This window comes from Somniosus microcephalus, chromosome 1 (assembly GCF_052327205.1).
Source record: "Somniosus microcephalus isolate GS21.2 chromosome 1, FLI_Smic_1.0, whole genome shotgun sequence".
Lineage (NCBI taxonomy): Eukaryota > Metazoa > Chordata > Chondrichthyes > Squaliformes > Somniosidae > Somniosus > Somniosus microcephalus.
In genome coordinates, this window is record NC_140987.1 from 382,545,691 (window position 1) to 382,558,309 (window position 12,619).

Genomic DNA, 12,619 nt, shown 5'->3' on the forward strand with positions numbered 1-12,619 from the left:
TTTTAGTCCTATGGTGCTGTGGAGAGCACCAGTATTCCTGGCAGTGTAGAGTGGGGGTGGGATAATGATTCTACTTGCTGGTAGTCTAGTAGAGTTGGAGCATTTTTCTTCCCTATGTGTTTAACGGAGAGGGTTCATCTGTATTCTTTCACACTACAGTTAGAAGGGCAGTGGTTGTGTATGTATTGTCCAGTCATTTAACTTGAAGGCAGGTAGGCCTTTCCCAGCAGTGTGGTGGTGAAGAGGTATGTCCATGACCCTGCTATTCCAGTGATAGATGCTGAGTCCCTGAGGTATTCTGGTGCTCCAATCAGTCTAATGAACTTGGCTTCAGGCTTCATAAATTCCACAATATTGGACCTTTTGCCTTCCTTCTCTGCTCATGTACCTTTGCTCTGTTAGGTTGTACGTGTACACACAGTGATCCCTGAGTAATCACTCTGTTTTGGGGTTAGGGTATAATGGCTTAATATGTTTTTGCAGAGAATAATGGTTTCCCTGTGCTTATTTATGTTCACATATATACCAACCTGGAAAACTAGTTAAAGATGACAACTCAAACACTCGTGAACATAGGCCTATGACAGAGTTTCATAGAATGTACAGCACAGAAACAGGCCATTTGGCCCAACTGGCCCATGTGTTTATGCTCCACATGAGCCTCCTCCTACCCCATTAGCATAACCTTCTATTCCTTTCAGCCTCACGCGTATATCCAGCTTCCCCTTAAATGCACGTACCATATAAACAAGTCAGCTGTGGCTGGTTGGGGGGAGAGGGTGGGGAACAATTGATTAATTACCATAAATCTGTTTCCACTGATGTCCTGATTAAACACCTGCCAAGTGTAGAATAATTATTATTTTATGTGGCGGTACCACTGGTTGTCCCTTACATTGAGACACATAATTCCCTTTAACTTACCTTACTGTATGTTTAACTTACCTTTTGGGGCCGTTGCCCTTTTAACTTACCTGTTGGGGCCATTGCCCCTTTAAAACGCGCCCTAGCGCGCTGACGTCACGGACAACGTGATGTGCGTGCGCCGGCACAGCCCGGCCTAGCGTCTGCGGCCTCAACGGCCAGCCGACAGGAGCGACGCGATCTTCCGCTCCCGCGGCAAGCACCAGCACAGCCCGGCCTAGCGTCTTCGGCCTCAACGGCCAGCCGACGGGAGCGACGCGATCTTCCGCTCCCGCGGCAAGCACCGGCACAGCCCGGCCTCGCAACCTTGGCCTCAATGGCCAGCGACGCAACGACGCACATCACGTGACACCCTAAGCGCGGGAAACGCGAGCAACGTGATGACGTCACAACACAAACGCGATGACGTCATCGCGCTCCCCACAGGACTGCGAACTCAGTCCTCGTGGAGTCCCCGCTGGGACAAGACCTACACCACAGTGCTCCTACAGTCAGCCATCTTACCTGCTGTAATTAGCCTGTTCCTGTAAATAAACAACTTATTTATAGTTCGTCGAAGCCAAACTCTCTTATTTAGTGGCGATCTACACGAACCGCTACAATTTAAGAAAAGTACAAAAGCGTCGGGTACATAAATTGCACCTATTCCACATTTCAGGTACTGTAAGAAATATAACACTATTGAAATGGATCCCTAATAAGAGAGACACTTAAAATATAAATTTTAAGTGATTTGAGTATTTAGAATTAAATGTAAGTCTTGTTTCACTCTGCATTTTCTCACTCCTTGCAAACATCTTAATTTGTAATTTAAAGACAAAAATTCACTGAATTTATCTGGAACATTGAATTCCATGTCGTGACATTGAATGTGCAGCAGGCTTGTCCTCATTTATATGCTGCAAGTTCACCCAACATTCTATCCCTTGTATAGTGGAAGATCGTGGCAAAATTTCAAGGAGTTTCCCCAGTTCTTTATGGAGAAACTGTGTGCTATCATGGATAAGTATATTCTTTGTTGCTAAATCTGATAAGATATTTAAAATTGTTTATACAGTTGTCACAAAGTCACATTGGCACTCCTTCTCAAGTGCCAGCTTGGCTCAGAATCAGAAGGCTGTAGGTTCAAGCCCATTCTAGGACTTGAGCACAAAGACTTCAGTACAGGGCAGCGGGAGTGCTACATTGTTGGAAATGCTGTCCTGTGGATGGGACATTAAACCACAGACAGTCCCATATGTCTATTCCAATAGTTAAAGTGGTTGTAAAAGATCCCATGGTACTATTCAAAGAACAGCATGGGTTGTCCTGGTCCTGGATGGCTTTTCTCTTTCAACCACCATCACCAAAAAAATTAGCTGGTCATTGCAGTTTTGCTGTTTGCAAAATGGCTGCCACACTTGCTTAAACAACAGTGAAGCACATGCAAGTTCTTTCTAGCACTCTCTCCACCCCGCCCCCCAATAAAAAATTTTAATTGCCAGGCCGACGTCCCTTTTCCGGCTCTGTCCGGAAGCAATTCGTGTGAGCCCAGCGAAACAGCGCCCCGTAAGGACCAAGACCTGAGCGCCTTAATTTCTTATGGGGAATCATTTTCATTCTGCATGTGCATACTGGGCATAGGTAGGCACGGCTGGGGTGCAATATGAATAGAGGAGGAAGCCTGGACACTGCATTTAGGAGGCCACGCACAGTAGATACCTCATAAGAGAAAGAGCAATTTATCGGGAATTCCTGGTAAATGGAACATCAAATATTAAAAGTTGCAGCTGCAGGTGAGTGTTGAAATTAATTGTAGTCGATCTCTTTTTATTTAACGTGGCCTGGAGCAGCAGTACAGCTTGGTGGTGGGGGGGACGTAATTTGTACACTGTAGCTCAGGAAGGCGCCAGGTGAGTGACTTCAGTAGCTGTCAAGGGTTCTTTCTCATCAGCTGTCTCCAGATAAGCCATACTGTAAAAGGGTGTTTGTGGGGTGGGATCAAGGTACTGAACACAGCCTGCCTCATAGGTGTAAAAGACTAACAGCATTTGACAACAAGCTGTGAAGCGGCAAAACCATTTCATTTTATTCAAAAGTAAAAGTAAAGCCCTATCTTGATACTACCAGCCTGTCAAGTCCATGTCCAGGATGAGTGAGCACGTATAAACAACAGTCCAGGAATTGGTAGCACCAATTGGGGGCCTTTTGCACCTGATCTACACCCGGTGCTATTAGAGGAAATTTGGCTGTAATTGCTGCGCTCACTTCAGCTGTAAAGGAATTTTATGTACGGTGTATTCAGTAGGAAAATGGGAGCAAAGGATTTTTCCTCTGCATTACATCTGTTTTTTGGGGGGCAGGGCAAAGGAAAATTGATTGTGTGTTTTTCAGTCTGTTAATAAGAGCAGAGTAGCCAGGCTACGCAGTGTCCATTCTGTGATCTTCCTCCAACTCTTGGACGTCTCTTTTCAGTTCTGTGTGTGATGTGAAATGACAGTGGACAAAGGCATGAATGCTTTTAGCAGCGCTATCTGATAATACTAAAGTGAGTCTAACTTGTTACCACAGAATTGACACCTCAGATATATCTCTATTATATGCTATGTATCACTATAACAAGAACACTGCTTTGTTAGGCCAGTCATGTTGATGCTGGTGACGGGAGAAAGTGCAACATGAGTTTTATAGCAATAGTGTCTCTTGTTGATTTTCACATACGCACACATTTAAATATGTGAGTGAATAGAGACTTATAACAAGTATTCATGTTATGGATATACAATCAATAGATCTCTTTGAGGCTGATGCCTTTTATTGGAAGAGTTATACTGCTTAATTATCTGAAAGCATAAGATAAAAATAACTGTGTTGGACTCACCTTCAGACATCTTCCAGTAGGAGATCCCAAATGGATGAATGCTGTAAGGCCGTGAGGCTAGGTTCTTAAAGTGAATTATTACTTTGTCATTGACTTCTGCTCGAATTGTGGGACCAAGAATCCCTAGGAGAGACAATAATCTGTGAGCCACCTACTTGCAGTGTAGTAGAATGGTAAAAAGTACATTTTAATTAAGCCTTATTTTATTTTATTAAGCCTTACTCAATTACTGAAGGCAGAGTAAAACTCTTGTATTGCTTTGTTTTATTTGTTCCTTTGCGGTCACAAGACAATATCCAACATTCCCTATGAACTTAGGTCAAAAGTGTAAGCAAAAAGTACCCTGTTGCACCACCAGTCCCTTCATCTAAATAAAACCTTTAATATACCAAATATTGTCCTATGAGCTCGAACTAAAGAAATTAATTCAAATAAAATATACTCTTGGTATTGTGTGGGACTTGTAAGGAAGGAGCTGCTACAGATCACAAAGGATCAGGGTAGCTGAAAACCAGAAAAATAAGCAATTAAAGATCAGAAATGGAGTGTGAAATACAGTGCAATTACTTGAGATGAATGGCTTTGTTTTACAGCTCACCACTCATTGCGCAGTAGAATTTTCCAGACATCATTCTTGTAGATTTTTCTCAGTGTCAACTTTTCTGAGCTCTTTGGAAAATAACCAGTTACTACCTGACAGATCACTCATCTCTTGCAGGAAGAGCACAGAGCTGTCCTCCCAATCTGGGCCATAAATCCAGAGCAAGAGAGTCATTGTACTAGTCCAAGTCAAAGAGGAAAGACTTTCCTAACTCTCAGAGGGATAGAGTCCATCCATCTTAAACTCATGGGGCATCAGTCACATCAGTGTACTGTACAGCACCAGTAACTCGAGGTTAAGTTTCACGATTAACTTTGGAGGATTCTGCACCATAGTGTAGACATTTATATTTTTTGAGAGAGTTACGATGGAACAGTTACAATAAAAATAAAGACCCCTTGATCAGAAACTTTTCAGGGAAAATTAGTTTATCCAGTTACATTCCTGGGAATCTCTTTATATTTGAGTCTGACATCTCAGTTTATTGCTGTTATCAAATTGAATTGCTTGGAATTTTCAAATAAGGTTTGAATATGCAGTCTATTGCTGAGGTGACATTAAAAAAACACAAGTCACAATATGACCCTTCATGACATCTTTCAGCAAAAACTAAGAAATATATTTAAGTTGTTTGTTATATTTGTTTCTTTTGGCTGCTCTGTGAGGAAATGCTCTCAGTTGATGGACCTGCCTGATAACTGACTGTGAAAGCATGAGACCTGAGCTGTTATGCTTGGCAGTAGCTTCCATGAAGAGTTGTGAGTCACTCAGAATAGAAAGTGTGAGAGAGGGTAGAAGGTTACACTGAGGCCATGTGCTGTAGAGATTTCCGAGTGCGAGTGACGGGTCAGCATATCACACACATTTGTTCACTATGGAAGTGATTTTTCACAGATTTAGACACACTCACACCCGGGTATGCAGCAAACTCTGGAACAGTACTGAAAACAAACTCACTGCCAAAGAAACCTTCTCACACTAAATTGAGGACCCAAACATTCAATGGCAGAAAAATCCGGGCAGTGCCGTGGCAAAAATACCTCAGAGCACTGTAGTGTGATGTAGGTTTGGAATTCTGCCTTCTGTTGCTCAGTTACTGATCTCAGTCGTATCACTGAAAGGAGGTGGTGAGCTCAGCAGGGGCATTTCCCCATGAGGGAGAGAGGGGAGGGAAACACTGGAGGGAAAATCGTTCTTGGCCTGCTGTCCGTACCTCCTAATGGACAGATTTGGCGCTGTCTTTGTGAAACTTGGGAGCAAGTTACTCAACTTCAGTTAGCGTGCAGCCTGGAATGACCAGAGGAAAAGAGGAGGAACTTAACCTCTAATCAAAAAGAGAAAAATGTAAATAAAATTCTGCAAAAACAGAAATATTCCAAAATGGAATCTAATTTCACTTTATGCCTTAGAGTGTCTTTATATGACCCGCTATAATTATTGAGAATGTTACTTTCTATATCAGAAAGAACAATCTTAAAAGAAGAAATGTTCTTCAATAACTGCATTTTTTTTCAGTCTGGGTTGCTTTTAAAATTATTCCAGTTAATTCAGATGGGTCAGGTCTAATAATAAATTATTAAGCACCATTGACCTGTGCAACTTGAGAGCATCAGTCTTTTCTCAGACCTGTCTGCCTCTGTCTCTGTCTTTCCTGTTTCTCCCACATCCCAAACCAAAGCAATGTATGCATGTTCCATGTAAAAATAGACCTGCTGTTAGGACAGAGTAGCTTTAATCTGCATCTAACCTGGGAGTGCTTGTTGGGGCAGTGTCGCGTTGAGCTTTACTCTGCATCTAATTATCAGCAATTGTTGCTGAAACTACACGGGGAAGTAGAAAAGCATTCCACATCCCAGCACTGATATCCTTCAACTTGAGGACCATGTTTACATCTTAAACAAAATCATGAATTTTGCTGGTGCCCCTCATTGGTGCTTCAATTTCAATATGCTTCTCCCGGGGGAGGCGGTGGGGGAGGGGTGGTGGTGGTAGGACATAAGGTGATACTCGCAATTTCTTATATGGAACTTCTGGATCTTAACCATACTGTGAAGCCAAGGGGCAAACCAGAGTCCCAGCAATTCATACAGAAAGGAGGGGAGGGAGAGAAAATAAGAGATTGTTGGTCACATTGGACTAGTCTTGTGGATCTCAATGAATAGCAATGAGTAGCAATGAAAGAATGATCTCTGGCTAAACTTCTACCTAGGAAAGGGTGCTTTGGGAGGGTTGCTAAATGACAGTAAGAAATGTATTAAAAATAATTGTTTTATACATTTAAAATTAACTATGCTAATACAGAGCTATAAATAAATACATAGATAGAAATATATAGAAATATACAGCACAGAAACAAGCCTTTCGGCCCAACCAGTCCATGCCAGCTCCACTCAAGCATCCTCCCAGCCTTCCACATCTACCTCTATCAGCATAACCCTCTATTCCCTTCTCCCTCATATACTTATCTAGCTTCCCCTTAAATGCATCTATGCTATTCACCTCAACTACTCCCTGTGGTAGCGAGTTCCACATTCTCACAACTCTCTGGGTAAAGAAGCTTCTTCTGAATTGCCTATTTGAATTCTTGGTGACTATCTTATATGATGGCCACTAGTTTAGCTTTTCCCCACAAGTGAAAACACTTCCTCTGTATCTACTCTATCAAACCTTTTGTAATTTTAAAGACCTCTATTAGGTCACCCCTCAGCCTTCTCTTTTCAAGAGAAAAGAGACCCAGCCTGTTCATCCTTTTCTGATAGGAATAACCTTACAGTTCTGGTATCATCCTTGTAAATCTTTTTTGCACCCTCTCCAGTGCTACTATATCCTTTTTTATAATAGGGCGACCAGACCTGTACACAGTACTCCAAGTGTGATCTAACCAAGGTTCGATACAAATTTAACATAACTTCTCTACTTTTCATTTCTATCCCTCTAGAAATAAACTCTAGTGCTCGGTTTACTTTTGTTATGGCTTGATTGATCTGCATTGCAAATTTTAGTGATTTGTATTCCCAGATCCCTTTGCTCTTTTACCCCATTTGGATTCTTATTTTCCAAGTAATATGTGACCTCCTTATTTTTCTTACCAAAATGTAATACCTCACACTTATCTATGTTGAAATTCATTTGCCAATTATATGCCCACTCTGCAAGTTTATTAATGTCTTCTTGTAATTTGTTGCAGATCTCCTCAGTATTGACTACCACCCACCACCGCCCCCCTCCCCGAGCCCATTTGGTATCGTCCACAAATTTAGAAATTGTGTTTTTGATTCCAAAGTCTAAATCATTAATATAAATTGTGAACAACAGTGGTCCCAGCACTGATCCTTGCAGAACCCCACTTCCCACCTTCTGCCACTCCGAATAAGTACCTTTTACCCCTACTGTCTGCTTTCTGTCTTATAGCCAGCTAGCTATCCATTCTGCTACTTGTCCCCTGACTCTGTATGCTCTGACCTTATTCATTAGACATTTATGTGCTACCTCACCGAAGGCCTTTTGGAAATCTAGATATATTACATCTACTACTTTACCCTTGCCTACTCTCTCTGTTACCTCTTCAAGAAATTCAATGAGGTTGGTTAAGCAAGATTTTCCATTTTGAAATCCATGTTAACTATTCATTACTTTATTTTTGATTTCTAGATGTTTTTCTATTTTCTCCTTTAGTAGAGATACCATTACTTTTCCTACTGCCAATGTTAAGCTAACTGGTTTATAGTTCCATGGACGTGCTCTATCTACTTTCTTAAATATAGATATTATGTTAGGTATCCGCCAGTCCTCTGGCACTGGACTAATAGCAAACATAGAAACACAGAAACATAGAAGATAGGAGCAAGAGTAGGCCATTCGGCCCCTCGAGCCTGCTCCGCCATTCAATGAGATCATGGCTGATCACCCAAACTCAGTACCCTGTCCCTGCCTTCTCCCCATATCCCTTGATCCCTTTAGACTTAAGAAATATATCTAACTCCTTCTTGAATATATTTAATGAATTGGCCTCAACTGCCTTCTGCAGTAGAGAATTCTACAGGTTCACCACTCTCTGGGTGAAGAAATTCCTCCTCATCTCTGTCCTAAATGGCTTACCCCTTATCTTTAGACTGTGACCCCTGGTTCTAGACTCCCCCACCACCGGGAACATCCTTCCTGCATCTAGTCTGTCTAGTCCTGTTAGAATTTTATTAGTTTCAATGAGATCCCCTCTCATTCTTCTAAACTCCAGCGAGTATAAGCCCAATCGACCCAATCTCTCCTCATACGTCATTCCTGCCATCCCAGGTATCAGTCTGGTGAATCTTCGCTGCACTCCCTCCATGGCAAGAACATCCTTCCTCAGATAAGGTGACCAAAACTGCATACTATACTCAAGGTGTGGTCTCACCAAGGCCCTGTACAACTGCAGCAAGACATCCTTGTTCCTGTACTCGAATCCTCTCACTACGAAGGCCAACATACCATTTGCCTTCTTAACCTACTGCTGCACCTGCATGCTTACCTTCAGCGACTGGTGCACAAGGACACCCAGGTCTCATTGCACTTCCCCTTCTCCCAATCTATTGCCCTTCAGATAATAATCTGCCTTCCTGTTTTTGCCACCAAAGTGGATAACCTCACATTTATCCACATTATAATGCATCTGCCATGCATCTGCCCAATCATCCAACCTGTCCAAATCATACTGGAGTTTCTCGGCATCCTCCTCACAGCACACACGCCCACCCAGCTTTGTGTCGTCTGCAAACTTGGAGATATTACATCTAGTTCCCTCGTCTAGATCATTATATATATTGTGAATAGCTGGGGTCCTAGCACCGATCCCTGCGGTACCCCACTAGTCACTGCCTGCCACTCGGAAAAAGACCCGTTTATTCCAACTCTTTGCTTCCTGTCTGCCAACCAGTTCTCTATCCAAGTCAATACCTTGCCCCCAATCCCCTGTGCTTTAACTTTACACGCTAATCTCTTATGCGGGGCTTTATCGAAAGCCTTCTGAAAGTCCAAATACACCACATCCACTGGTTCTCCCTTATCTATTTTACCAGTTAGATCCTCCAAAAATTCCAGTAGATTAGTCAAGCACAATTTACCTTTTGTAAATCCATGTTGACTTTGTCCAATCCAGTCACTGTTTTCCAAGTGCTCTGCTATTACATCTTTTATAATGGACTCTAGCATTTTCCCCACTACCGATGTCAGGCTTACCGGTCTATAATTCCCCATTTTCTCTCTCCCACCTTTTTTAAATAGTGGGGTAACATTAGCTACCCTCCAATCCATGGGAACTGTTCCAGAGTCTATAGAATTTTGAAATATGACCAGCAATGCATCTACTATTTCTTGGGCCACTTCCTTAAGTACCCTAGGATGTAGATTATCAGGCCCTGGGGATTTATCGGCCTTCAATCCTGTCAATTTCCCTAACACCAGTTCCCTACAAATACTGATTTCATTCAGTTCCTGCCTCTCATTATACCCTATGTTCCCCGACATCTCTGGGAGGTTATTTGTGTCCTCCTTTGTGAAGACAGAACCAAAGTATGTATTTAATTGGTCTGCCATTTCTTTGTTCCCCATGATAAATTCCCCTGATTCTGACTGCAAGGGACCTACGCTTGACTTCACCAATCTTTTTCTCTTCACATATCTATAGAAGCTTTTACAGTCAGTTTTTATGTTCCCTGCAAGCTTACTCTCATACTCTATTTTCCCCCTCTTAATTAATCCCTTTGTCCTCCTTTGCTGAATCCTAAACTGCTCCCAATCCTCAGGTTTGCTGCTTTTTCTGGCCAATTTATATGTCCTCTCCTTGGATCTTATGCTATCCCTAATTTCCCTTGTTAGCCACGGTTGAGTCATGTTTTTTGTTTTATTTTTATGCCAAACAGGGATGAACAAATTCTGTAGTTCATCCATGCGATCTTTAAATGTTTGCCATTGCCTATCCACTGCCAACCCTTTAAGTAACATTCCCCAATCCATCCTACTTGACTCGCACTTCATACCATCGTAGTTTCCTTTATTTAAATTCAGGACCCTAGTCTCTGAGTCAAATACTTCACTCTCCATCTTAATGAAGAATTCTATCATATTATGATTGCTCCACCCCAATGAGCCTTGCACAACAAGATTGCTAATTAATTCTTTCTTATTACATAATACCCAGTCTAAGATGGCCTGAGCTCTAGTTGGTTCCTCAACATATTGGTCCAGGAAACCATCCCGTATACACTCCAGGAATTCCTCCTCCACAGTATTATTACTAATTTGGTTAGCCCAATCTATATGTAGATTAAAGTCACCCATGATAACTGCTGTGCCCTTATTGCACGCATCTCTAATTTCCCGTTTAATGCCATCCCCAACCTCCGCATTACTGTTTGGGGGTCTGTATACAACTCCCACTAACGTTTTCTGCCCCTTGGTATTTCTCAGCTCTACCCATATAGATTCCACATCATCAGAGCTAATATCCTTCCTTACTATTGTGTTAATCTCCTCTTTAACCAGCAATGCTACCCCACCTCCTTTTCCTTTTTGCCTGTCTTTCCTGAATATTGAATACCCCTGGATGTTGAGTTCCCAGCCTTGGTCACCCTGGAGCCATGTTTCCGTAATCCCAATCATATCATGTCCGTTTACATCTATTTGCGCAGCTAATTCATCCACCTTATTACGAATGCTCCTCGCATTAAGACACAAAGCCTTCAGGCTTGTTTTTTTAACACTCTTAGACCTTTTAGAATTATTATTTACTGTGGCCATGTTTGATTTAAACCCTTGATTTCTGTGACTGCCACTTTTGCTTTTCTCCTTCCTGTCTTTTGCTTCTATCCTTGTTTCCCTTTCCCCTGTCTCCCTGCACAGGTTCCCTGACCTGAGGAACACTGACAGAGCCAATTTAGTAATGTCATGCTGATGCTCACTACATGTGAAAAAAAATGTTCTTACCCATCCACTTGGGCTTTGGTTCTGGTGTGAGAAACGAAGAATCTGTGAATGCCACAAAAACTGCCTTCCTGTACTGAGGGAAAGTTCTGGAAGTATATCGTGGGCTGCACAAAAAAAAATTAAACAAGTTTATTTATTTTCTCATTTTGTTGGGTTATCCTGCATTCTTCATCATCTCTGATTAGCTAGTGACTCCAGAAAGAGTGCTGTAAACCAAGCTGCAAGAATAGTCCAGACAGGCTTTCCCTCTTCTATTCTCACCATGGTGGCATGACTGAAATCAAAGCTCAGGGTATGAGTGCAGACCTGTACCTCACGCTCTGTTCTGTGCCACAGCACTATCGAACTGCCCCATTGACAAACAATAATTAATATAAGTATGAATACAGTTGCAAAAACCTAATCAAATTCTTAACTGTTATGTTTGGCAAAAGGAGAATGGAATACTTCATCTTTTGCTCTGCTGACATGTAAAGCATGCTTCGACAGGTACAACAGGAATTAGAGCGTTCATGTCGCAGCCCGTCAGACTGTTAATCAGTCGGCAAATCCATCCACTACTTCACACTGTTCTCCAAGGGAAGAATGCGAAAATACAAAAACAACCACCACCTAAATCAGTAGGTCTGTGATATTGGGGGGTATTGTGACAGGTACTTCATATTGATATTACCCGAGAACAAACTTAAACTCTTACCTTATGTTTCCAGCTCCCAGCCCCGATAGGAGATTGCTGCTCCTGTAATCCCAGTTAAACTCCACTGCTGCAATGTAATGCTTCCTCACTGTCATTGAGGAGTCTTTGATAAGGAGAAGGACCAAAAACACACAGAAAGCCAGTGCTCTCATTCTGTGTTTGGAAATTAATGCTTGCAAAATGGTCCCATCTGTACCACAGTGTGCTAGACGTTTGCAGAGTACGACAATCACAGCTGATTGAATTTAGGATGGATTATGGAAAATTACACTGATTCTTTGAAGAAAGCAAAACATCCCCAGGAAAGCAAGCTACGACAGGAACTCTTAAGGAACATTGGGTCAGCATTTTGGCGTCAGCTCAAAATATATTACAATTTGCAATTAACAAGAAATATCCAGGACTTGACTGAAGCCACCAGGAAGTGACTAATGCTTACACACTATATAGTCTTCGAACTCCAACTGAACTCTTTCTGTGATGCAAAAGGGGAGAATGAATACATCTCTAGCTAACATTAGAAAAGCAACTAGGGTCTGTCTTGTCATCAGTACCTCTTTACAAAATCACTAGCAAA

At 42.0% G+C, this 12,619-nt stretch overlaps 1 protein-coding gene across 1 annotated transcript in view; it reads right to left on the reverse strand.

Moving 5' to 3' along the window:
* The window catches only part of f8 (coagulation factor VIII, procoagulant component), a 76,379-nt gene extending 64,106 nt beyond the window's left edge, over positions 1–12,273 (reverse strand). Inside the window, exons 1-3 of the mRNA XM_085996457.1 lie at positions 12,043–12,273; positions 11,346–11,449; positions 3,785–3,907 (exon numbers count right to left, since the gene is read on the reverse strand). Of these exons, the coding sequence (XP_085852583.1) occupies positions 3,785–3,907; positions 11,346–11,449; positions 12,043–12,194 (379 nt within the window). The 5' untranslated portion in view covers positions 12,195–12,273. The remainder of the gene's footprint in view (positions 1–3,784; positions 3,908–11,345; positions 11,450–12,042) is intronic.
* Between the last annotated feature and the right edge of the window lie 346 nt (positions 12,274–12,619).